Source organism: Anabas testudineus, chromosome 24 (assembly GCF_900324465.2).
Source record: "Anabas testudineus chromosome 24, fAnaTes1.2, whole genome shotgun sequence".
Taxonomy (NCBI): domain Eukaryota; kingdom Metazoa; phylum Chordata; class Actinopteri; order Anabantiformes; family Anabantidae; genus Anabas; species Anabas testudineus.
The window spans coordinates 4,992,501-5,017,977 of NC_046632.1; the positions used below are offsets into that span (position 1 = coordinate 4,992,501).

Sequence of the window (25,477 nt, forward strand, 5' to 3'; positions counted from 1 at the left end):
AAAACAAAGGACTCCACACAAGGGGCATTTTCTCTAGTGGCAATTTAAATCAAACATGCTGTGTATTTAGTGTCTCATTCTGGACTACAACTTCACAAAAGTATAATGCCAATAATTGAAAAACTAATGCTGCAATAATGGTATTGCTCAGAGTGAGTCCTATGAGGCATTTTGGGGTCCACCTCATGGTTAAAAAACACTGATTCACATTATAAAGTATGCATATACACTTTATTCATAAATTCAGTCATCCTTTCAGAGCCGAGGGCAGGCAGAGAAGAGGGAGACGGAGGAGTTACTCCAGGAGAGTACGAGGAGCAGAGATGAATTGAAGACCAGGGCCCAGGAGGCTGTGCGCCAGTGGAGGGCAAAGTGCAGGAGGCTGCAGAAAGAGCTGGAGGAGGCAAGGGCCCAGGCTCAGTTTCATACTGACAAGGCCTCACAGGTCGGTTGGGGCAGATGCATTTATTACACAACTTCTGAAACATCAGCCTACCCTAGAAGCTGCTGTTAAATAGGTGGTGATCTTTATAATGTTGTCTGTCACACCACATTGAAAAATATCCAACCCTACAGACCATCATGTCTAGCGGACTGAACTGCCTCATTTCAAGATGTTGAGTGGTACTTTTACTGTGGAAACAAATGTAGGATCCAGCATTTTTGGAGCTTGACCAGTAAAAGTAAAAGAGAGTCAGGTTATTTTGTGTTCTGCTGTTAACTACAATTCGCTTGTGGATCTACTAACATTATGGAAGTGTAGTATTTATGGTAGGTCTTGTCTATTAGAGTTTTTAACTATTTCTACTATCTCTGCTTTACAATGTACCAGTATACATTGTGCATGAGGTACTTGATGGTAAAGAAGATGCGGACCTTGCATGTACAAAACCATTATGCATTAATATGAGTAAAGTTAGTGTAAAGAGTAAAGTTAGTGTAGTCAGTGTAGAAATCAAAATGGTTTAATACTAAACTACTATCTTGTACCTGTTGGCAATGGTTTTTCTTCCTTTGTATGGTGGAAAAGGTGAAACTGTTTGTAACAGAAGGTTGTTGTAACTGAATTAAAAAACAGGTTTGCCAGTAGTTTCACTGCAGTGTGTTGACTAGTTATCTTTTGGAACTAGTGAGCAACTGGAGCACAATCACAACTTAATTCTTCATGTTGTCTCCAGGCAGCTCTGTCTCACTCAAATGTTCCGGCTAGTGCTGCCGCTGCTGCTGATGGCTGAGCGACTGACCGGCCATCTGTCTCAGCACAACAGCTGGGACTCTTACTGTCTTTGTTGCATTTTCATAGCAGCAAAGTCTGGCTCATGCACAACTGCATTGACTTTAATGGTGTTTGAAAAACTTAAACAATCAATAATGTCTCTGCTGAAAAACATTTCTCCACTCCAACAGTAAACTGATTTGTGCTGCCTCCCCCAGACATTGAGTAAAAAACAAAAAATAATCTCAGCCAAGCTCTTTCTGCATCTCATCAGTATCAGAGTACATCAGTGGATGGTGGAAGGAAACTAGGTTTCTACAAATGGCTAAAGTGGTGCACAGAATATTGGCAAGTGTTGTGAATTTGATGAACACACCACAAAAATATCAAGTATTTCATTAGGTTGTTATGTTTCTTTTTTTTTCCCAGCTCTTTGTTTCTAAGCAGTGATCTTCCTTTGATTAATTTATAGCATAAAGGCCATTCACGTTTAGTTCTTGCTTCAGAGAAATAAATCGACATCTTCCCATCAGGGACATGCAAAAGTTTAAATATTTATGGGTTTTTTTCTAGTTCAATTGCTTCACCACTTTTCATTGTTAAAATGGACCAGAAAATGAGCAAAAGCATCACCCTCTGTTCCTTTTAGTGTAATTATTGGAAAGATATAGAGTACATATTTTTTACAGTTGAAATTGTAAGTGATATACATTTGTCTTTTGATAAAGGGAAGGAAAGTGGTTTCAATTTTAAAGAAAAGAGTAAAGGGAAGTACTGAATACCTATTCAAATAAACAATATGAGTAATACACAATGAGAAATGTTCTAGCTTTTTATTTATGTATCTATTCAACATAAACAAAGAAAGCCAATGCGTGTCTTTCTCTGTTCATTATAATTCAAGCTTTTGTCTCTATAGCAGATGGAGGCTTTTGTATCAAAGTCAGAATAAGAGTCTTGAATGATGTATGAGTTAACTTAATAATAATATAACCAAACATGAAGTCAAGTAGTCTGAGCACCTTTCCTTACTATGGTACAGCAGTTCTACTTAGCTGAATAATTAACAACTGGCTATTATTATTAGCTTGAAAGTCACCTCCCAGTGATTTCCAATTCATTTGAACTGAGTGAGTCACCTCCAAACTCAGTCAGCAGCCTCGCGCCTCACAGACAGACAGACTCCCACCTGGCATACTCAACGTGACGCGAATTAATTACAAAATCATTTCTGCCCCCTTAATGAATTAGGGGAGAGAATCAAGTGCTCAATTAAATGATTAGGTTCTGAGCTACAGCAAAGTCTTTGCAAATTCCAGTCAAAGCCAGAGTATTAGAAGCAATCTGCCTTGAACAGACCTGACCATTGTCCCTTATCAGAAAGCTGAGTGCTAGCGTTTTTCTATCAGTGCGAGAGCTGCTAGTGCATATGTTTCTCTCCCTCTGTCTCTCTGTCATTCTTTTTCTTGCTCTCATCATTATTGTTTGAGCTCCTCTTTTTACACCATCTTCCTCCTCCTCTCCATTTGTTGTTCTTCATTTTCCCTTGTCCTCTGCCTCTCCCAACCCCCTTCTCCCCCCCACACTCTCCTGCTCTCTTGTTCTCCCTCCAGGCAGCCAGAGAAAAGGAGAGCTCTCAGGCCCAGCTGAAGGCGCTGAGCCAGCAGACTGAGGCAGCCCGCAGGGAGCTCGGTGAAATCCTTGGACGTTTGGCCCAGCGTGAAGAAGAACTACACCGCAAGGATGTAGAACTGTCCAAGACCCGCCAGCGCCAGTTGTCACTGGAGCAGGAAATCCGGGAGGTGTGGGGTCCAGAAATAGAATTTCTCCTTTAAATCACTAGGGATATGAAAGAATTACATTGGTCATGCTTGGATTGAACCATATGCATCTAGTAATGTTTATAGTTCCTTGGATTTGAATCCGTCAGCTTATCTGGAATTGCAGTTCAAACAGTTTAACCTTAATTTTCAATGTAATGTCTGTCATCACTGGTTGAATTAAACAGTATCTCTTTACAACCAAGAAGTATGCTATTGCAGTGTCATGTAATCATGACAACTCTTAGAAAGTCAGCCTGCATCAAAGCTGTGCCAGGGCATATGTCAGTTCTCTTCTCTAAAATGCTTGTTTAGTGTTGATAAGCACATTAGCATTCTTGTACAAATCCCAGTCTAAGGCCAGACTTGAATGAACTTTTGATTAATACTGTTGTCAGATCAATTTGTATTGTTCAGATTGATGAGAGGTGTTAAAGTGAAATTATATGTTCAACAAACATCACTACAGCTGGAGTCATTGAAGATCTTTGATTAGATCCTAATAGCAAACCTAACCCTAGGTGAGAGAAGCTTCAGCTAAGCTGGAAGAAGAGACTCGGCGTCAGCAAGCCATCCAAGCAAGACTAAGAGAAGAGAACCAGAGGCTGGAGGAGCGAGCTGAGATCCAAGCCCATCGTAGTAAGAGAGACCAGGACACAGAGGCCGAACTACAGGGTGCCCTGGAGCGGATTACCTCAGCCCATGCCCAGGTAGTGCAGAGGTTAGCAGAGGAGGAGAAGTCCAGAAAGGACCTCCAGAAGGCAACATCAGAATTACAGGCTAAGCTGACAGTGGTGCAGGAGGAGCGGTCTACATTGGGGCAGCAGCTGCATCTTGAGAGAGAGGTGCATCAGAAGGAGCTACAGAGCATGAAGGCAATGATGGAGGAAAGCAGGATAAAGAAGGATCGTGAAATGCAGGACATGCTCAAGCTCTGCCACCAGGAGCAAGATAAAACACAAGCACTCTTGAAGGAAGTTAAGGTACGCCATTTCTTATATATGCTTAGAGGAAGCATCCAACAAGGAATAGCTTCACTTTCTGCAAAATGTACTTGCTTTTTCTGATGAGTTAGGTGATGCCTCCTTAAAATCTGTACAGTAAATGGAAGACTAGAACTATCAGCTGGTTAACTTAGCTTAGCATAAGTACTGGAAACAGCCAGCCTGACTCTGGCCTAAGGTAACTCAATCCAAAACCAGTAAATTCCTGGACTTTCTGCTAGTTGTGCTAAACAGTGCTGCTGAGGTCTGGATAATCGGGTATCAGCTGTCTCACACACTGTTTTGAACCTGTTGATATTTGTGAGATTTCAAGGTCATAAACCGACCGTAGCTATTTTTCCTTCAAACCTAGATATGGATCACAGAATACCACACTCTAATTGACAATATTATTGGCACACGCTTCAAATTCAACACGGGGCAACACACCTCAGCCACTAAACATCTGGCATATTTCCGACTCAGCGAGACACAGACAAAATTCTCATTTAGACTAATTTTCTTCATTGGCTGAGGCCATGTCCTCTGAGTAAGGGTGAATCGGGGATAACGGAGCTTTTAATGGTGCGTGTTGCCCCACTGATCCTCACAGCTATTCCAAAGCTCCAAGCGTGAATATTTAAAAACCCTGATATCAGACCTCAGTCTCATCAAGGCAGTACTGCAGATTGGGGACTCCTCTTGACTTACTCCCCGAGTACCCTACCCCCTCAGTATCTCCAATGATGAGCCCTCATGGGTACATTGTTTCTTAAGGGGCATGGTTCTTCCTGATATGGTTGAATTTAGCCCATTAGCTGCACTGAATGGCATTAATATCTGACATAGCTCATTGTAATGGTGTCATTTTCGAGTGCAGTGAGGACAAGGGCGTTTGCTAGAATGTTTTTAAGTACTAGCCTACGGGTGCAGCAGATGTCCCTAAGAAGCCCACCCAATATTCACAGAGCATGGCCAGAAGCCTATATTACAATTTTTGTACAGTCAACTGTCAGAAAAAGCTTTAAATATTCTTATTTTCTTGTCCTTGTCCTCTCACTCATAATTTCTCCTCTACTGATCTTCTTTCTTGCTGTCTCTCTTTGGCTTAATCCCTCTCTTACTGCCTCCCTCCAGTTCTAATTTTGCATTTTCCATCTGTTTTCTTCCCTCACTCCAAGCGCTTGTGTTTTTCCATTTTTCTTCTTTGTTTGCGTCACCCCTGTCACTCCCATTGCTCAGCCATAGTTGCTTATTCCACTTTACTGTATCTTCAGCTGTGTGTGATAATGTGATCATTGGAGATAGAAAGCTCTAATGGCTAAGGCTGGATTTGCTTTTGCAAGCCTGAGCTGCTCTGAAACATGCATTAAGGGCTTAGACTATAATTTCAGAGTCTTGGCAGTGGTATTTACCTATTTTCTTGACCTATTACATGATGAGCTCTGTTTGAGCAGCACAGAATGTGAATTCAACCTGTACCTACCACAAATGCCTTAAGTTCTTTTACAGACTGTGAGGATTCAATAGCCAAAATGGCATGTTATACATATGAACTACAATGCTGCTTTTCTGTCAATAAAATGGCAACTTTGAAAACCGCTTTCATTTGTACTGCTACTTAGACTTAGAGGGTTAGTAGTATGATGTTGATATTTCTGGACCAAATGAACCTCCATGCTTTATTATCTCAAATTATTGCCTGTGTATCTGAGCCTTAAAGACATCCACTCTCTACTAGGCAGATGCAGCGTCAGACAAGGAGCTGTGTGGGGTGCTGAGCATCAAGTTGGACAGGATGAAGGATGAGTGTGATAAGCTGGCAGCGCAGCTGAGCACAAAAGATGAGGCACATGCACTTCTCCTCAGAAAATACCAGCTACTCAAACAAGAAATGGATGACAAAGTAAGTCCTGCTCTGCCATATTTTTCAAACACAGTGACTAACATCAAATGACATAAAACTTAAAAATAAATGCATCATATCTGTTGTCATGCCATGTCTTGGTATATCAGCGAAATACAACTTTTCTGAGTAGAAATATTTCTGCTGATTCAAATTAAATGTGACAGACCAAGTTCAAGGATGTTTTAAGGAAAAGAAACAGACTTAATGCCATCAGCTAGTATAGTTACTGGTATAGTTACTGTTTTAACAGCAGCATGCTCCTCACACATTTTCCACATTTGTCCTGGTGGAGACCCTGAAACTACTGACTTGCCAGATAAGAAATCTTAACTATGTCCACTTTTATAAAAGAAAATTAATGCCTTTCTGCATGTGGATTAATGGGTAAACTGTAAGTAAGTTGATCTTGTATTGAGTCTGTTTACTCTAGTCATATATAGAAAATCTGCTGTAAATTAATGTCTTCATACTGCCTTGTAAAGACCAGATGGCATAACTAAAAACACCAGAAAGGTTTGCAGTCATTATACCCCACTCAGCTCTCTGCCCTCCCATCACAGGTCAGGTCAGGTGAACGGAGACGTGCTTCAGAGTCAGAACTGGAGGAGAAGGTGTTGCGGATGGAAGCAGAGCAAGAGACAATCCTTACCTCAATGGGTGAGGAACTAGATGCAGTATGCCGCAGTCTGGCTAGGAATGGTGAAGACAAACTGCAGGTATTTCATTTTATTGTATTAGACTTTATTTTGTATTTATGTGTTTAAATGATGCATATATACTGTAGAGATTTTTGGTCACTATGAGCAGAAATGATTGAAAACAAGTACACAGAAACACAACACTGATAAAAGATTGGCTTGTTAATGAAAATGTTGGCAAGTAATTGACTATTTACACACTCACTGAACACAGAGAAACTCAAGCATCCCTTCGGAGTTGTGCAATATTGACCTGCTATGTAGCTTTGGTCATTCACCAGCTCTATTTTGCTAGATGGACTATTTTATAAACCAGCTCCTCATTAACTGTCACACTCTCGGGTTGGGGGCGGCTTTATACAGCAAACCAGCCTAATCTATACTTTAATATTCAACAGAAGATGAAGGAAAGATTGAGTGGATGAAGCCATAGTAGAATGGAAACAGAGGAGGAAAAACAAAGAAAAATACTGGTGTTGTGTGTCTACTTCTAATTTGTAATTGTACATTTGGAATCTATCCTACTTACCCAGCCAGTCCTGGCTGTAATACTGAAGGTGAAATCTAATCCCTCTGAAATTGCATGGTTTCTGTCTATGCAACCTTCATCTAGGCACACACCCTAATGAAGAGATACTTATGTTACAGGTCCATACTGTACTGTGTGTTGTGGTGAAGGCTAATCGACTGCAAGTTTGTTTTGACCTTGAAAAACATTCATCTTAGTGAGTGAAAGAGTTTTGGTTTTCTAATAGGGGAAAATGTGAAATTGCTCATGACAGAGATCCAATTAATGTGATTGTCTCGTACTGGAGAGACAAATTCTTGTAGGAACCTAAGTTTCATCAGAGGATGTGTGAATGTACAAACAACTAGAATTACAAGTAAGCATCAGCATTCTCTGGTGCCTATAAAAATTGTTATGCTGATGTGTGGAGTTAAGCTAAATGTAAATCTATTAGCAATATTTTGCTCTCCTGTTTATTTTCTAGGTATTATAATGTGCTGCACATTATAATACCTAGAAATTATGATCATGATTTTAACTATGCTCTGCTCTGAACTGTCCTGTTTTTCTGCTGATTTGGGTGTGGTAGGACTAAATGCCCCATTTAAGTTTCTTTGTTGGTTTTTGTTACAGTAGTTTCCAACTATTCCAGATAATCAGGAGTCTGCAAGGTTTGGATTACAGTGAAAATTTATTTTTAAATGTACAGTTGTCCATGCTTAGTAAATGTTAGATTATGTACATGAGATACATTAAACACTTGTATTAGTATGCACAGTAAAACTTTTACAGTGCCTACTAATGTTTTATACATGTTGCTTATTGGAGACACCAACACCCATGTTGATACACTAATCAGCATGATACACACACTCACTCCATCTAACATGCTTGAAGCTACTTTTCCTTTGCTGCTCTGGGCTAATGAACCCAGTCAGCTCTTATCTGCTCTTATAGATTTCTCAATCTGGTCCAGTAGTTCGAGCCAACACCTCTCTCCTCATCTGTTATCTGTCATGCTGAAAAGAAGTCAAACTTGCTTATGATTGGCCTAATGAAGGGAATCATTACTGGTTAAAGGATGTATTCTGTTTCAGTTACCACATGATTCCTTCCTTCCTTCCTGTTGTATTTAGACACCAGTGCAAATTGAAGGATAGTGTATCTCTAGTAGAATATTACATATCACTTTATACAATGGCAAGAAAATAATATCAGCCTTTGGTACTAAATTGTGGATTGATCCTCATGGAAGTTAAGCTACTGTAGTAGCACACACAATTATAATCTTTCAAATCTTTATTGAACACACCAATTAAGAATTTGTAGTGATAGTAAAAGGAAGTTGCCTCAAATGATGCTGTACCTCTACTGTACTTGACCTTTGGGATAATGATTTAATGTTCATGTATGCTGGGTCATTTTGATGCCAAATATAGTAGTTGGAAGAACTCACAGTTTCTTTGTTCTGGAAAACATTTTTCCAGCTGCTTCCTCCGTGGTCTTCTGTAATGAACATCATGCTCCATGCACCACATCGCTATGCATATGGTAAACTCATGAACAGAGATATTAGCAGCTCCAGTGAATCCATTAAGCCTTTAGCTGGTACTCTGGGGAATCTTTTTTTTTTTTTTTTTTTACCTCACTGACCATTCTGCTTTGTGCCTTCTAAGGTCATCTTAGTTTGGAAATAACTTCTTTGGATAAAAGTAGCCAGTAGCCACAGTACTAGATTGTCTCCATTTAAACACAGTTTACTGTAGACTGATAAATAGTTTACACCAATGCCAACAGTTTGAGAATATTTTGTTTCCCTTTCTACTTTTATAAAACTCAGTAATTCTTGATTTTGAAACCTTTTGAGATCTAATTTTTTCTTTCAATTCCAATAAGCTTTGGAATAAGCACTGTTGCTTCACAGCTAGAAGAACCTGGGTTTTAACTCGGTCAGCCAGGTGCCCTTCTGTGTGTAGTTTGCATGTTCTCCTTCTGCCCTTGTGGGTTTTCTCCAGGGAGCCTGCTTGATCCAGCAGTCCAGGACATGCAGATAGGTTAGGGGTTAGGGTTAATTGGTGAAACACAAAATTGCCCATTGGTGTGAATGATTTTCTGTCTCTATGTCAGCCCTTTGAAATCAGAATTGGACCCAGATTTACCCTGTTCCAGAGTGATGGGCGCATCTGGGTAAGAAGAGAGGAGGGTGAAGTGATGCACCCATTATGCCTAGTGTCTACTGTACAAGCCTGTGGGGGCAGTGCTATGATCTGGGGTAGGTTCACACATGGATAGGACACAACAGAATCTTTGGGATATGCTGGTGAAGACTTTCCCATCATCAGTACAAGATCTTGGCGAAAAATGAATGCAATTCTGGACGGGAATAAATGTTGTAACACTGCAGAAGCCTATTAAAACAATGACACCGTGAATGCGTGCAGTAATAGGTACAACGAAATGTTGTATATATATGTACATATATGTATATATACATATGCATACGTTTTTGTTTTTTGTAGTGCCTCTTTTAGGTTATATTCATGTTATGTTTCACCTGTGAGGCTTCCTGCTTCCCATCCACATATTTTCCTTTTTGGACAAAGATTTTCCTGTCCTCTAACACTTTAAACTGTGTAATGATATGCCACAGTAGTACAGTGGTAAAACATCCTCCTATGTCCTTTCCACAGCACCTTTTGCTTCTCTCCAAACTTTACCGTCTTTACACAATTTTCACAGCAGGAGGTGAGACAAACACTCTGTAACCAAGGACACACAGTCACACGTTTACTCGCTTCCTGAAAGAGACATATAAACCATGCAGTCACATGTTTAAATTAGCAGTGCCAGATACTTGGATTCCACAGTAGTGCTGCTGAGAAAATAGTGGCATTTCTTTTACTTCCACCCCACAGACAGCACTTTCAACTCCCAGCCTATCTGTTCAGCTTTTCAGCAGTTTCCCCTCCTTTTTGTCTGCCACCATGCAGAGCTGCCTTTGATGGTTTGGGAAGGAGTAAAGAGAGACTGAGTAAGAGGCACAGAGGCATGATTTATCCTCCCACACAGGCGCACGCTCGCACGCTTTGCCATGCGGTTGTACTCTCCCTGAGATGGGGACTTCTGCACAGCAGTACGCCATTGCCATGCTTTGAGCTGCTGTGGTAACAACTTGGGGAAATTCGTTTTGCTTGGATCTGAGTTTGAGTGACAGCTTGAAAAAGTTGCTTGACACCTGTGCAGTGACAATGTTGTTTGCCAAAGCACAGGACAGAAAGGGTTCAAAATAATCCTGCTGTGTGCTTTTTATGTCTGTTGATCATGTGTAAACACATTGCCACAAGGGTTTACTTAAAAAAAGAAAAAAAGTTGTACGTTTCTTTTTCTTTTTTTACTTTGTTCATGGCTGTGTGTGAGTTTGTACATGTGAATGTATGCTTGCTGTGTCATCTGGGATTTTCCTTTTTTCCCATGCAGCAGGAGGGAAGTTATATTTTCTGTTAGTAGGGGGACTATTTGTTTCTCTATGCATTGATTTGCACAAACCCTTTTGAAGAGGATGGTTGCAAGAAAAAGAAGCAATTGTATACTGTACTAAGCAAATATATACCTCCATAAGAATATGATATAATTTAAAAAGCATGTAGTTTCTAAACAGTTTCATATCAACACAATAAAATCCACTAGCAGCATGACTCTAGGGATGGCAGTGTAGGTGATCCATTATAGTACTGGTTCAGACTAAAATCTCTAAAAAATTGCTTGATGGGTTGTGTTAAAATGTTGTACAAATGTTGTGTCCAGTAAAGAATTCCCCTGACTTTTTCCTTTGGGGCACTTAATTAAGTTTGCATTTGTAATTTTGGACAAAATGTATCAATAACTATTGCACGTATTTTCATTGAATTATTGTTTCCAATCATGATACACTTCAGTATTATGGTGTCTTTACTTTTCATCTAGTATCACCATCAGGTCAGTCATTTAACAACATTGAAACAAAACAAAAATAAAATTGTTAAAGCTACACTATATATTTTTTTCTTTGTTTAATAAATCAGAATTTATCTTATATCTGCTTGAGACTAGTAAATTTTGTATTCTTCTCATTCATTGTAATTCCATAACAACACACACATCCATGCACTGCGCAGAGCATGTTAAATCATCACATATTATAGCAGAGTATTGTAGAGCAAAGAGAGGGATGGCTGGGTGAAGTGAATTTATTTCCAGTGTCATGCTACTGATAGTTGCATATTGTATATTTAATTAAGTGCTGTTAACCAAATGTTAGCATGATTCTACTGTAGGCTAAAAATAGTACACAAATTTTCTACAATAGTTCAACATGTTAGCATTATCTTTGTGAGCATGTTGGTATGTTGATGTAAGCATGTATCCCAAAGCTGTGCCTTAAGCTGCATTTACACTGACTTTAGTCATGCATCAAAAAACCATCCCCTTTCATCATTTGAATGAGCCCAGGGAGGCAGGCAAATGCAGAGGGCTCTGCAGAAAAGTTAAAGACATGTTTTAGTAGATAGTAGCAAAATTTCTCCACAATGACGTAAGATTCTGTGTCAGTAAAACATCTGTTTTATGTCTCTTTGATACCTAAACATGCCCTTCCCAAACATCTCCTTTCGCTATTATGATGCAGAGTTGTTTTCAGGCCAAATGCCCACCTGGTCTTGTTTAACCTGTCCCCAATAAAGGGGAAAGACAAACCTCCACTGTACTGTACTGTCCAAATCAGAAAAGGTTAGAGGGTCTTGCAGCATCACACACTGTGCAGTATAATTTCAAAGCCCTTTGTTGCATTGTTCCCCCCTCCCCTTTCTACATTTAGCTGTTTGTGTTTATACTATTACTATTTAACTAAGGCTCAAAAATGTTAAACCTGCCACTTAATTTACTCCAAAACATGGCGCAGCGGTTCAAGTGCAATGCTAATGGCCGCCAAGCAGAGAGACATCTGACTAGGTACATGAGGTTATGATAATCGCGTGAAATACTTAGTGCCTAGAAATTAGAACAGGCATGTCTAATGTTTCGTGTCAGGTACTGGCATGCACATACTGCACGTTCACCCCCACGTGTTAAACAAACAGGCAGTGAAGCAAAGAAGAGATTATTAACCTTTGGTGTAAATTCAGCATGTGGAGCTGGCACATTGCACCAGTTGTATAGCTTTGGTGGAGGTGCTCTCAACTCAGTGCCATCCAGTTATGTGACTGTGTTTATTTGTGTGCCTGAGTGTCTTTTTGTCTTAAGAGTGTGTTTTTGTTTGTGTGTGTGTAGTCAGTAGTCATTAGGAGTTGGCAGGCAGTCAGTTTGTATTGCTGATGCTGACAAGCCTCTCTGGGAAGAATAGAACATGCTCCCCAAGCTCATTTTTATGACACACACACAACCTGTGTGTGTGTGTGTGTGTGTGTGTGTGTGTGTGTGTGTGTGTGTGTGTGTGTGCGCGCGCCTGCGTGAGTGCACCAGTGTGTATAGTGTCATAGGCTGTTTAACACCGATGCACACCAATTTAAGTTGGCAGAAGACGTTCTTCACAAAAGTTCAGGTTTGATTTCAGTTTGATTTTTATTCTGTTGTTTGTCCAACAGCATTTTCAATCACTAATTCTGTTTAGTTTTGTTTTATTTCCTTTTTAAGTCTTATGATGGATGATTAGAGAATTTACATCTATAAAATCCAGATTTCAAATTCTGTTAGATCTGCGTACTGAGGTGACATACTGTGTTTTTAAGAACTAAATGTTGTAATGTATGCTATAACATGCAGGAGAACTCACATTTACATTGCTTTTGTCTCTTTCTGTTTTAACAGGCAATCTCTCAGAAACCTGGATTAGTCAAAGACCCTCACCGCTGGCTTGCAGAAACCAAGGTATAGTTGTTACTTGCAGTAGTGCTGCTGTCCCTACAAATTATTTTTCTAAAAACTCAATTAAATAATTGTTAGAATACAGTATAAAATATATATTCATTATAACTGAAGTTTGATCTTGCAAACTTTACATGACAGTTGTACGTATGGTCATAGTTTGGGTCATGTAAAACCATCAGTCTCGGTCAGCATAGCCTTTTACAAATACCAATGATATTTGTATTAATATGTTGTGCACTACAGCTGAAAAGTGATGTGTGGTGCCAGTCAGCAGTGATCGTAATGAAACTGAAGTTTAGGGATTTGTGATAGAATTGTTCTAACATCAAGCTAAGTGTAAATTTCTCTACCCACAAACATTTATTCTGAATATTTCACAGGTTTTCATCCCTCTATGGCAGCATTATAGTTAACATTGTGTTCTGCTTTTGTGGGACCATTTTAAATTATGTAAATATGAGGTGCACTTTTCATTTAATGTGTTGCTTTTTGTCATCATCTTCCACTCTTTTGCCATAATACTTGCCTGGCTTCTTTCAAAGAAAAAATTAGTTCCCATTTTTTATTGCAATGAGGTACTGTAGAAAAGAAACTGGTAATTATAGTTGTGCTGGTGATGCATGATACAGTGTTAAAATGTGTTTGCACAATTCTGAGTGTTTATCACTATAATGTATATCTCCTGTCAGAACTGCTTTCACAGTACTGCACATTTCTAAAAATAAAACACTGGAGAATAAGAGAACTAATTAGCTCACTTGTTACGAGTTTTTATGTTGGTAAAAGCGAGGTATGATTTACAAGCCTACAGAACACAGTTAGACCACCCATTTACCTGTTATTTTGCCTGACTGTTACAACCTGTTGTAAGAAATATTGTAAATTGATTTACATTTATTCTTGCACTGACAGTGTCACTTGGTCAAAGTCAGAATGACGAAGTATTGATGAACGGTAGTCTGTGTGCGACTACAGAGCTTTACAAGAGAAGCGCAAATTTGCAGCCTGGACACTCCTAGAGCAGAATGTATTTTAAATGGAAGAGGAATTAAGATGTACATTTTTATGAGAGGGTTTTGCTCTAAACAAGAATTCCCTTAAGCTACTCTTATTATAGATAGTGCTGGGGCTTTAATTAAGTTCCTTTGCATTGATTAGTGTGATTAGTAACCAGTAGGTGTAGATGTATGGTTATGTTAGAAAAGAAAAAATAGGAATAGGACAAACGCAAAGTATAATGGTACAACAGAAACTATAGTAAGGTATTAGAAACCTGAAATGGTGATTTTCTCTTTCTAATGCAATCCGTCGCCTAAAAAAAACACAACTTAAATGTTGTCACTTCTTTCACATACTGTAGATTATGTACTGATTGTGACTGTTTAACCAACCAGACCAAGCTGCGCTGGCTGTGTGAGGAGGTGCAGGAGCGTGACACAAGAGAACAGCACCTGAGGAAGCAGCATCATCAGACTAGGGATCAGCTGAAGGCCTTGAGACAGATCCGGGACTCGGAACAGGCAACTCTCCTGCAGCGGCTGGAGCAACAGGAAAAGCTGCTGCACTCGCTCAGCACCGAAAAGAAAGGTACGTAATATAGTACCTACAAGGTACTCAAACAAGAACGCAGTGCATGATTAGTGGGTGTGAATGTGTGTGGTTCTCATGGTACTGTTGTCATCAAGGCATGCCGGTGACTACATACCTGTGTTATATATGACTCACAGCACAGCGGCCAGTGAGTCTAATCACTTTCTCTGTTCTTTATTAGGCAGTTTATATAACTGATTCAAAAAGCAATTGTTTAGTCATATATATGTATTGAAGTTATAATAGCGACTATTTACCTGCAAGTGAGTTCTTAATGAAAATGTAACCATTTGTTGGCCATTTCTTTAGATTAATGCACCCTTGTCATACTCTACTTTCCTGTTTTCTTCCTCTCTCATTTACATTTAATCGCATTATCATTAAGAGCAAAAAGTAATTCAGTGGCCTTTGTTTTACTGAAGGGTTTTTTGTTTCTAAGTGGTTTTTGTTTGCTGTGTAATAATGGATGCTTGTGAAAATGGCCGCCTGTGCCTTGTGTCTGCTGCTTTATTTCTATGACTGTGCACACGGGTTGGTCTGTTTATGTTTACAAATGTTTGAGGAAGCGTCTTTATGTGTGTGAACTTTGAGACTACTATGGAAAATGGACTTGTTTTTCCCCATCATCCCTTCCAATTTTTGACTGTATTTCTTTTAATGAGCTGTAACTGCCAGAGGAAGAACAACTTGTTTTTAGTGCTTTGTGTGAACAATAAAGGGAAATGGGCCTAATTTGTGTTCCATTAACAGAGAGGGTGAGAGACACACCGAGACCTTAGAGAGAGTCATAGTTGAACATATTCAGGGAGATAGAAGGCCTGCATAGAGAGACAATCAACAAGCCATGTATGTTTTTGGCTATAGTGGTAGCATTGCACCATACAGATAAGCAATGCAATGATAGAGCCTCATCTCCAGACCCCCCTACTTCGTAAACACAGTTCACTCTATCTTTGGATCCAATCAGCCATTTGACAGAAGTAGCCTTGTCTGTCTTCTCTGCAGGCAGAAGCACTGATATGGTCTCTGTAGTAATTAGACCTAAGACTAATCTGTATGTCACAACAGCTACAAGATCTGGTTATTTGGAATGAAGGCGTGGGAATTAAGATTTTATCGCCTGTGTTTTGAATATGGCTTCTCATTTATGTGGCTGCTCAGTGGATCTGTTATTCTTGCACAGAGCACCACAAGACTCGCAGTTCTCTACGATGCTTGAATGCAAACAGTCAGTGACAAGCACTAATAACATGACGCGTTTGCAGCATTGCACTCAGCAATTCAAGGTTATGCAATTACATTACGCCTTTTTTTTTTTTTTATCAAACCTCATATTGTGTCTTATTAAATGTATTTCTATTATACCTGCTTTTCTGCTAATCTCATTAAGTAACTAGTAATCCCTGCAGTCTGCAGAACTTGTGTGTAGTAAAATTACCTCACTTTGAATTATTAGTGTCAGATTTTGGTTGCATTCTGTAATTTACATTACTTCAAATCTTGTATTGTTTGTGAACTGCTGTCTACTGGCTTGTTTAAAACTAGTTTGCCTTGCCTTTGCTATAACAGAGGTTTTACAGTGAAGTTGTAGTTGTTGAAATGTATGTGTGTGTGAGAGAGTGTCTGAGAGCAGCATGTTGATAGCATTAGTGAACTACTGCTACAATCTCTCCCTTGCTGACTTCAAGGTAAATTTTATTTAACAAGCAAAACAAGCAAACTAATAGCAAAGGTTGAAGACACTGGAGGTTTATTTCATAGACAGTATTACTGTTGGCCTGTGTAGGTAGATGTTTGTTTATATGCACCCATGTTTGAGGAGGTGAAGAAGTCATCCTCAGGTAATTGGATATTGAACTTGAAGCAAACAAAATAGCAATTCTAGTAATACGTTTGCAGAGGTATTTATACAATGTTGGTCTGTTCGCCTTCAGAAAAGCAACATCAGTATATTACTCTGTGTGTGTGCCTTCTGGAAAGCTTTTGACATTAAGATGAAGGTGTGTGAAAAAATAATTCAATCATGTTTGAAGCCATCATAAAAAGTTTATCAAACAATAGACTAATCCACATCCAGAACCCAAGTTGCCACAGTAGCCATTAGTTATGGGAAGTAGAACTCTGTGTAGTTGGTTATTAAAACAGCTTGTATGAAGCTTCTTTTGTGTAGCTTAATGCCAAGTTGGTAAGTATTGCTAAATCTCTATTGTTATATAAAATAAGATTTATAACTGATGATAAAAGAATAATCATGTCCGGTGGTGTTCTAGGAGGTTAAATAAGCCCTATCTTCTGTGTCATTGTGGGATGTTATGAGTCTGTGCTCTGTTTTGCTCTGTCCCAGATATTCAGATTTCAGCTATGCTTCATAGAATAGGGAAACGTTTGCTTTAAAGAAAACATTTAAACCCTTCATCTTGCATTGAATTAATTATTGTTAAAGTAATAAGAGTAAATGCAAAGAGTAAAAAAAAAAAAAAAAAAAGATATAGCTTTTATTGAGAAGTTTTGATCATGTTTAGGGCCAAACGTATTATCAATAAATCTGCAAATTCTGTTTTATATATGCTTTATTTCCTGCCTTAATACAGCCAGCACTGATCACATTAAGACATCTTTACTTCAAGATTAGCTCTTTTCATACACAATGTTCTCATTTCAGACTTGTTGGAGAGGAGTCGCAGAAAGGAGGAAGAAATGAGGAGCCTACAGGTAAGCATTATATCTTTATTAATCCAGATCTCTGTTTTTGCCTCAGCTACCCTGTACACTTGATAGTAGACTTATAATAAGCAAGTGTCATCATTTCAACTGTAAAACTGTCAGAAGGCAACAGCTCATTTTGTGCTCAACTCATTTTGTTTATAAACCATATTGCCTTCACATTCTTTTTTCTTATTTTGCATATCTGTTGGCTTGTTTTTCAGAAACTGCTAGGCTTTATTCGTAAGAGTTCTGTGATGCAGTGCTACAAACATTAGTACACAGCCGTGGGCCTGACAGGTTCCTTGCAGCCTTGCTTGGACAAGTAGCTAATTACTGCAGACACAAGGCCTTGGAGTTTAAAAGCCACCAGAGGCCTTGTCTCCGTCTTTCAATACTGCAGCATCTAGACTTGGCAGGCCACCAACTTACCTGGTCTGGAGTGGATTCCCCCAGCACCACACCATTAGACATTGAAACGCGCACGCACGCACATGCATGTGCAGCTACTAACTTGTCTGCTAAGCAGTTGTAGTTTCCAAAGGTATCTGTGAACGTGGATGCGCATGTGTGTGTGTGTGTGTGTGTTGTACGCCGGGGTCCCATCTGTGGCTGCAGGATGGCACCTGCCAGAGCTTGCGTGCAATTAATCAGCCCTCTCAGACCCAGCCGGGCTTTTAATTATGAAGGATGAGGAGAGAGAGATGTAGAGAGGAAAGACAGATAGACTGAGGGATATAAACGAGTAAAAAGAGAAAGGGGGGGTTGGGGGGGAGTTGTGGGCTGAGGAAAAGAAAGTACCCTTGTTACAAACCATCAACACATTACAGTCAGAGGGGGAGAGGCAGCCGGTTGCCGGGAAGAACAGGTGTGCATTTGAGTGGCAGATAAGAGGCATAGCATCACTTATGCATCGTTAGAGAGGGAACATCAGTCAGAAGCTGGATGAGCAGCGAGAGTGGTTTGTCTTTGTGTGTGTGTCAGTGTGTGTGATAAGGAGCCTGCTGTGTGCTACCGACTCTCCCTAGCCCCTGCATTTCCTTCCCTTGTTGCCCATTTGTTGGAAGCTTCTATTCTTCTTTTCTGTCACTGTTTTCCCACACACACACAATGGTTTTGTCTGTGCTAATCCACCATTTTGAGCAGTTACCTGGACTCACTGTCGTATGCACATATCATTTAATATTAAACAACATTTTCTAGCTCATTTGATTAGTTTAAACAGTTAGGTTCTGTTTGTCTTTTGTTTTTTAATGCACATACAATAATAGTGTGTGTTTGTGTGTCTTCACAGGATCGTGTTTTGGATCTCGAGAAGGTAAGGTTTGATTGCTTTAATCAAAGTAATGACTACAAATATGGAAAATTGTTAAGTGCATTCTGTTTTTGAAAACTTGGAGTTGTGAAGTGCACTGAGGTTGTTAAATTAGAAATCACGTTGACTTTCAGCATGATTTGATGCAGACGTGTGGGCAGGTTCACCTGAGGCTATATTTATAAACCATCCCATTGGGGCTAATGTAGGGTTGGAAATGATTGCTTTAGTCAATGTTCAGAGGTCTCTTAATCATCATAAGTCTTGCTGATGAGGTTAAAAACCAAACTCTACTGACAATACAGTATTGAACTCAGCGTTTAAACTGTTAACGTGTACCACCAACATCCTTAATCAGCTATCCAATGTCAGTCCAAAACCTCTCAGCACCGCTGAAAGGTTATATTGACTCAGGCACTTTTACACTCTTGAAAAACAATAAATGAAGCCGTCTTAAGCACGTTGTCCATCCATCACAGTTATGTGGCATGCTTGGCCACATCAGCTTTCAATTAGCTGTTGAGAAAGAAAAGTAAATTCCTCGGACCGCCATCATGTCAAATAATTTCTGCTTACTGCAACAGCACAGTGGCAGGAAGCATCGACCCATCCTCCACTCAGCACGCGTGGTGCCGATCATCTGGCAAGACTTGCTTGTGTGTCAGTGTGCCATTTAGGGAGGGCAATCGGCGTGATGCCTTGTAACAACCAGTTCCTTTGATGCTTAAATGCTTCATCTGAATGAGACTGGGAAAGCTATTGACACATACAGTGACATGGTGAATAGAACTGTGTTCGACCAGAGCTGTTATTTAATCAAAAATTTTGCTGAGTTTATTGTAACAAAAGTGACCAGGTGGTATGAAATTATGTCTTTTAGCATTTGGGATTTTGCATGTCGTTTTCTAAATCATACCACACGAGTAGATATATAAATATACAGAAAGTGTTTGAGTGACAATTGTAGAGACTGGATTTCCAGCAAAACCTCGACTTTCTGCACCCTTTGTGTTGCTCTATTCGTTTTAAATGGATAAATAGTTTTTTGTTTTTTATTTTCAAACCATCACTCTGCATTCAGTAACCCATAATAAAGTGAAAACATGTTTTTGGAAATTTGTGCAAATTGAAAATCTAAGTATGAGTTCCAACCCTAAAAACATGTTTTTTCATTACAGCCTTTTTGGTGCATTGTTGTTTCTTTGCGCACTGTTGCCATGGAAACACCTGAATAGCATCAAACTAGTAGTAAGAAAATGTATTGCATTGTAATGTCAAGTGGTCACAAACAGAAAACCTGAGTTTTGGCCTTAGAGTATATTGATTGAATTTTCTTAAACAATATTGGCATGTTGGAGGTAGGTCACCATGGTCTGTGGTGGACATGCTCTTATTGGACATAAGATATTACATATGCAGTCTAATATTTCACAATTTGTCTTATGTGGGAGGATATTAATGACACAGGATCAGCTGTGCAGACGTATTTGGTCAGTACATCCCATTATCTGTGCATACACTAAGGCACCAGTAGCCAGTACAGAACAGTTTAAAGCCTGCAAACAGCTGATCCAGCTGTGCAGCCATCATCAGTAATAACTGCCTTCAATGACCCTTGACTCATTTCACTAAATGCGTATCAAATATTCCATCCTCGTTTCTCTTTCTTTCATCTTTTCCTCGGTCTAAAATGAGAAGTGGGGGTAAGGGATGATAATGAGAGGGAATAAAGAGAAGGATGACCCAACATTTACCCCTTTATAATTGCTGATCTACTTTTTTGTGTGTAGTGTTTTCTGCTGCTTCTTTAAATGGTGATTTAGGATTTTGAGCATTTTTAATTCTTTTTAAATATAACAGTCAAACAAATCGATTTCTCTGATAAATCAGTTTATCACTAGTTATTTTATCAGCTGTTACACATTTTATTATTGATACATGGATGTAAATGTATTGGTGTGTATGTGTGTGCTCATGCTTTCCAGAACACACGAGTAGCGCTGGATCACTTGGAGTCCTTTCCAGATAAACTGTGTCTGCTGGAGAACTTCAGAGATTTGGAGGTAGGTTCACATTGTACATTTAAACTATTTTTAATTTGTAGAATAACATCAGTTAAGTGTTTTGGTTTTCTTTTCATAATTACTTCCTTCAAATTACCAACCTTGAGAAGGTAAGGTGAATGAAAGCAAGACACAAAGACCATGCAGAAAATCACAGATGAATAAGCTTTTAATGGTATTGGTCAGTGTTTCAGCCACACATTATCACATTTGTCAATTTGCTGCTGTTGTACTACTATAAGATTTTAGACAGTTGTTTATTTTGTGCCTTCAGGAGTCACAACGTCAGAGAGAGATGGTAGAGCAACGCTACTCCAAATACAAAGATATCGTCTGGGACCTACAGCACCAGCTGGACGAGTCCAAACGCAGGATTCAAGAGTACAGAGTATGACCCAAACACACAGAGACAGTAGTCACAATTCTGTAGTCTATAATAATGCGCTTTATAATGCCTTACAAGAGCCTGTAGTCCCAAACAACAACCCACACTTTTTTTCTATTTCAATCACTAATTGCACTGCTTTGTTCAAACAACAGCCATTTGGATAAGGATAGCTGACTTTGAGAGGCCCTTTATGTGTCTAGCTCGCCCACACAGGTGCCAGTGTGTGCACTGCGTCTAATTTGCAACTTGTATGAATAAATGAATAATTTCACATGCTGGTTATGCATCATGAATGGACGGAGTGGAACCAGCTCGAGCTGAGGCGCATGTACACTGAAACAAAACCTGAATTTTACCAGTCACTCTTAATTGCTGCAGTCATCTTCTGTGCTATAAAGCAGTCAAGGGAGCCATCAAGACATTGTTGACAGCTGATAGCCATCAGCAGCATGTCGGCTCCCCTGAACAGCCATAGAGTCACTCTTTAAAATGGTTTAATCTACTAGAATACCCCATCGGTTTGCCAAATGACTCCCGTGTTGAGCGGTAAGTGGCGATTGCATTAACTTAATAGCTGCTGCCCACCCGGGGTTTGTTTAAGGAAAAGGGATGGATGGAATGTCTTTACAAGACTTCCCTCTTGATCAGAGTCGGTAATGCCAACACAACAATCGGGCTCTACAACACGTGTAATATTGGCTCTCTGCGTGAAACCCCAGATTGTAAAGCGTCATTCAGACAGGATTATTTTTTGGGTCAAGGGTTGTCCTGTCATTACTGGGCCTGTGCACCATTACACAGGATAAAAACACAATCTGTAACGTATGCGAGACTCGCAGGCGCCGCATAATCACAAAATATTTAGAGATATCTGTTCAGGCAGGGACACTTCAGCCTGCAATTTTACAAGCAAATGAATCTGTGCAAGAGAAGCTTTTATCATACACGGGTACACACAGTTCATAGAGGGACTCAAATCACTCACTTACCAAACAAAATATTTTATTACTGGACCGTCTAAACTGGCTGCTTGAGTTCAACCACATTTGACTCACAACCTTCATTTTTTAGTGCAGTAGACGTGATTGTGTGCAGGGCTGTCAAACATCTTCCAAACGCACAGAGCTGTTTACACTTAGTTCTACATTGGGCCAGTTATTGGATGGATTAGAATTAAATTAAGTCACAGACATTTGTCTCATTTTTCACTGATGTTTATTCAGTCTGTGGAGTCTTTCCATCATTGCATCATGAATTGAATGTCATCAGACAACTCAAAACAGCCCCTTCAGGCTGTAACCACTGCACTGCAGTTTCTTCAACAGTTTCATTTAGCGATGTGTCAGGTACATTGCAGTCTCACAGAGCTGCCAGCATGACTGCACTCTTACTTGCAAGTTACTGTGTCCTCCTGTCTTTTCAGGATGACAAGCTGGACGCCACTTCCAGGAGTCTGAGACTGGCCGCTCTTTCTTCCTCCATTAAAGGCTCCAGCACGTTCCTTAGCAGCTCCCTGACATCAGACAAACTGTGTGAGTATTTATATGCTGAAGATACAACACCTGTGCTCTGACAGCTTATCTAAATCCAGGTTATTTTAGAGATATTAATAATTATAAAATCACAGATCTTCTTTAAAGTAACTCATAACACTTTACTTTTTAGTCAGTGAGACTGAGTAAATAGAAATATTTAATCCATTTGTTTCAGTATCGCTTTAATCTCACATTTCATTATAGATCTAAAGTTGTGAAATAAGTTCTATTTCAATTCACTTTATTTATAAGAACAAACAATAATCTCAAGGCAGTTTACATAGTGAGGCTATCACATTGAAAAGCCAACATTGTGTTAATAATTTTACCATCGCACTCTCAGTACCTAGAGCTCAAACTTTTCATCAGTGCTCTGGAAGTGTGTCTGTCTGGTATCACTGCCAGTGGCTCTCAGCCAAAATCACTTGTAGCACTTCCCTAAGCTGCTTACAGATATTTGGCAGAGTGTGAGTGGAGCGTAGTTTGTGACATTTGTGTGTTCTACCCAAGAATTATAGTGTTATGAGTGTGTGTGATAATTATATTATACGACTAGTTTAGCAGTTAGCGGTACTGCTAATTGTTTACTTTGTATTTTCTATGTTCATCTGTTCAGAGTAACAATAGAAATGAATATATTGTTCCCACACTTTCACTGGGTTGGAGAGTGTGGATGTAACTACTTTTCTTTGGCCTGTTTCTGCAGCTCCTCACAAACATCTGACCAGTTCAGACTTGGATGACTCTGCAGTCAACAGGACCAAACCTCTCACAGATTAACTCAACCTCAAGTGAACCTTTATCTATATCTCTACAAACCCAAAGGCACACGGTGCTTACAGCTGGCTCTACCTTGCTGGTGCTCGTCCAGAACAAAGAACAACTTGACTGTACTAGGAGGCCCCTGCACTCTACTCCACTAATCCTCCTCCACTACCTCACACAGGCAATCACTGAAGGTGCTCGAGAGCAGAAGGGTAAAACTGTGAGATTTCAAAGTTTGGGAAACACTTTGAAGGATAAGATAGAAGTCTGTACACTGTAAATAAAGTTTACTGTAAGTGTCTAAATGCTATTTAGATGAACTTGAATTGAATGTATTTAAACAAAACGTTATATTGTTACATCTCTTGCCATTATTTCAACATTTTAATGGGCAACTTCACCAGTGTTTGACTCATTTGCTTCCTATGGTTGTAGTTTGGGGAGTACCTGTATATGAATGGTATTAAACCTATCTTTCTACATTAAAACATTTCTCTGCTTCTATATGAGACGCTCATGTAGGTGATGTCATCTGGAGGAGCAAGTTTACAACCTCCATAGTCAGAGCAACCAGATGACATCATCTGAACTGAAAAAACCTTTGTTTGGCATCATGTGCATTTTTTTTTTCTTTTTTAAGCCAGAAGCAAAACGAGATTTCAATAAAGGGAAGACAGAGGGAAATTAAATACCATTCATTTACTTTGACACTCACTGCCCAGACTAGAACCACAGCAAGCAAGTTGCCCTTTAACAGCTCAACAGCTGTTGGATTAATATTGTTTACCTTATGAGCAATCTGTGCTTCTATTATGCCAATGTGTGAAGTGATTGAATACACAGCAACTCTACATAAACTAAAGTGGTGCCTTTGAACATAATGCAGTTTAGTTTTTTTTTTACTAACACTTTGTAAAAGTGCTTCATCATGAACATTTGACAACTCCATGTTTTACCACCACTTTTAACGTATGGAGCAATTTATCACTTTTGTTTTGTGCAGTATATATTTATAAAAACAATAAGCACAAATGGATGTCTACTTTCGATGAAATGCCAAGGAAATATAACCAATATGAATAAATCCCCATGCAGCTAAATGCCTGCTTTTATAAGCACACTTGATGTCCCCTTCATTTCAGAGTGAAGTGTTTGCTTTGCAGCAGCTGAGAGATTTCAGCTACTCCCACTGGTTTATCTTGTGCTTTTTGATAAACTCCTCCATCGGAAAGAACATCCTAAAACCACACGAGAGAGAATGCCCTTTTTCAAGTTACTGCTTGATTTCAAACATGTAAACACAGTACCTGCTGTGTAGACATTACTCAGACTCGTACGTCGTAATCTCGGATCAGTCGCATCTTTCGTTGCTGCGGTATAAACCTGACCAAACACACTTGTCATGCTGGCAGATATGGAGCCCTGAGGCAGATAAGCAGTAAATGTAACTTAATACATCCATTAATAAAGTTAATACAGTTAAATCATTTAACTGTAGTTTGAAATTAAATGAAACTCTTTTTCTTAATTTCAAAATTCTACCACCAATCAGCTGATAAAATAAATTAAAACTTGTGTGCAAGTAAATTGCTTTTCACTAACTCATTTGAATCATATCACTTGTCTATTTCCTGTTTTTTTCCAATTAACTTTGCCATTTCAGTTTATAAGCACATTTCAGTTTGGTCTGATGACTATGATAATGAGACGGATATGTCCACAGCAGTGATTGGTTTGGACTTTTACTGTGCTGTACATCAGCACATTGTCAATTTTTGTTTCTTAATACTTTTGCCAAATAAAAATTCACCATATACATGTATATCATGGACATACTGAATGTCTTCTTTAGTTTTCTTTTTTTTGATGTTGGGTTTTCTTAAATCAACACAGAATCAAAAGTGAAAGTTCAAAAACATGCTTAATCCCTTAGATTGGTAATTGTAAGTGGTGCTTAAAGCTCTAAAATGTCTTTTTATTAGGCCTCCTGACGTCCGTTAGTATGACTGGCGACAGCTTTTAGCTTCTCTGTGCGAACGTGAAAAGCTATTACTGAAGCCAGAACCAAACTGGTCAGACCAAA

At 39.3% G+C, this 25,477-nt stretch overlaps 1 protein-coding gene across 2 annotated transcripts in view; it reads left to right on the top strand.

Annotated features, from left to right (window-relative positions):
• The window catches only part of LOC113149580 (centrosomal protein of 128 kDa), a 37,183-nt gene extending 12,069 nt beyond the window's left edge, over positions 1–25,114 (top strand). Inside the window, exons 13-25 of one of the 2 annotated variants that reach the window (XM_026341786.1) lie at positions 260–445; positions 2,830–3,018; positions 3,558–4,019; positions 5,761–5,925; positions 6,489–6,644; positions 12,976–13,035; positions 14,430–14,622; positions 17,288–17,337; positions 18,623–18,646; positions 20,629–20,706; positions 20,981–21,094; positions 22,518–22,626; positions 23,336–25,114. In XM_026341786.1, coding sequence (XP_026197571.1) covers positions 260–445; positions 2,830–3,018; positions 3,558–4,019; positions 5,761–5,925; positions 6,489–6,644; positions 12,976–13,035; positions 14,430–14,622; positions 17,288–17,337; positions 18,623–18,646; positions 20,629–20,706; positions 20,981–21,094; positions 22,518–22,626; positions 23,336–23,409 — 1,860 coding nt within the window. In that variant the 3' untranslated portion in view covers positions 23,410–25,114. Of the gene's footprint in view, positions 1–259; positions 446–2,829; positions 3,019–3,557; positions 4,020–5,760; positions 5,926–6,488; positions 6,645–12,975; positions 13,036–14,429; positions 14,623–17,287; positions 17,338–17,552; positions 18,067–18,622; positions 18,647–20,628; positions 20,707–20,980; positions 21,095–22,517; positions 22,627–23,335 lie in introns of those variants that run through there. The other variant, XM_026341787.1, reaches the window with a different exon arrangement.
• Positions 25,115–25,477: the final 363 nt, after the last annotated feature.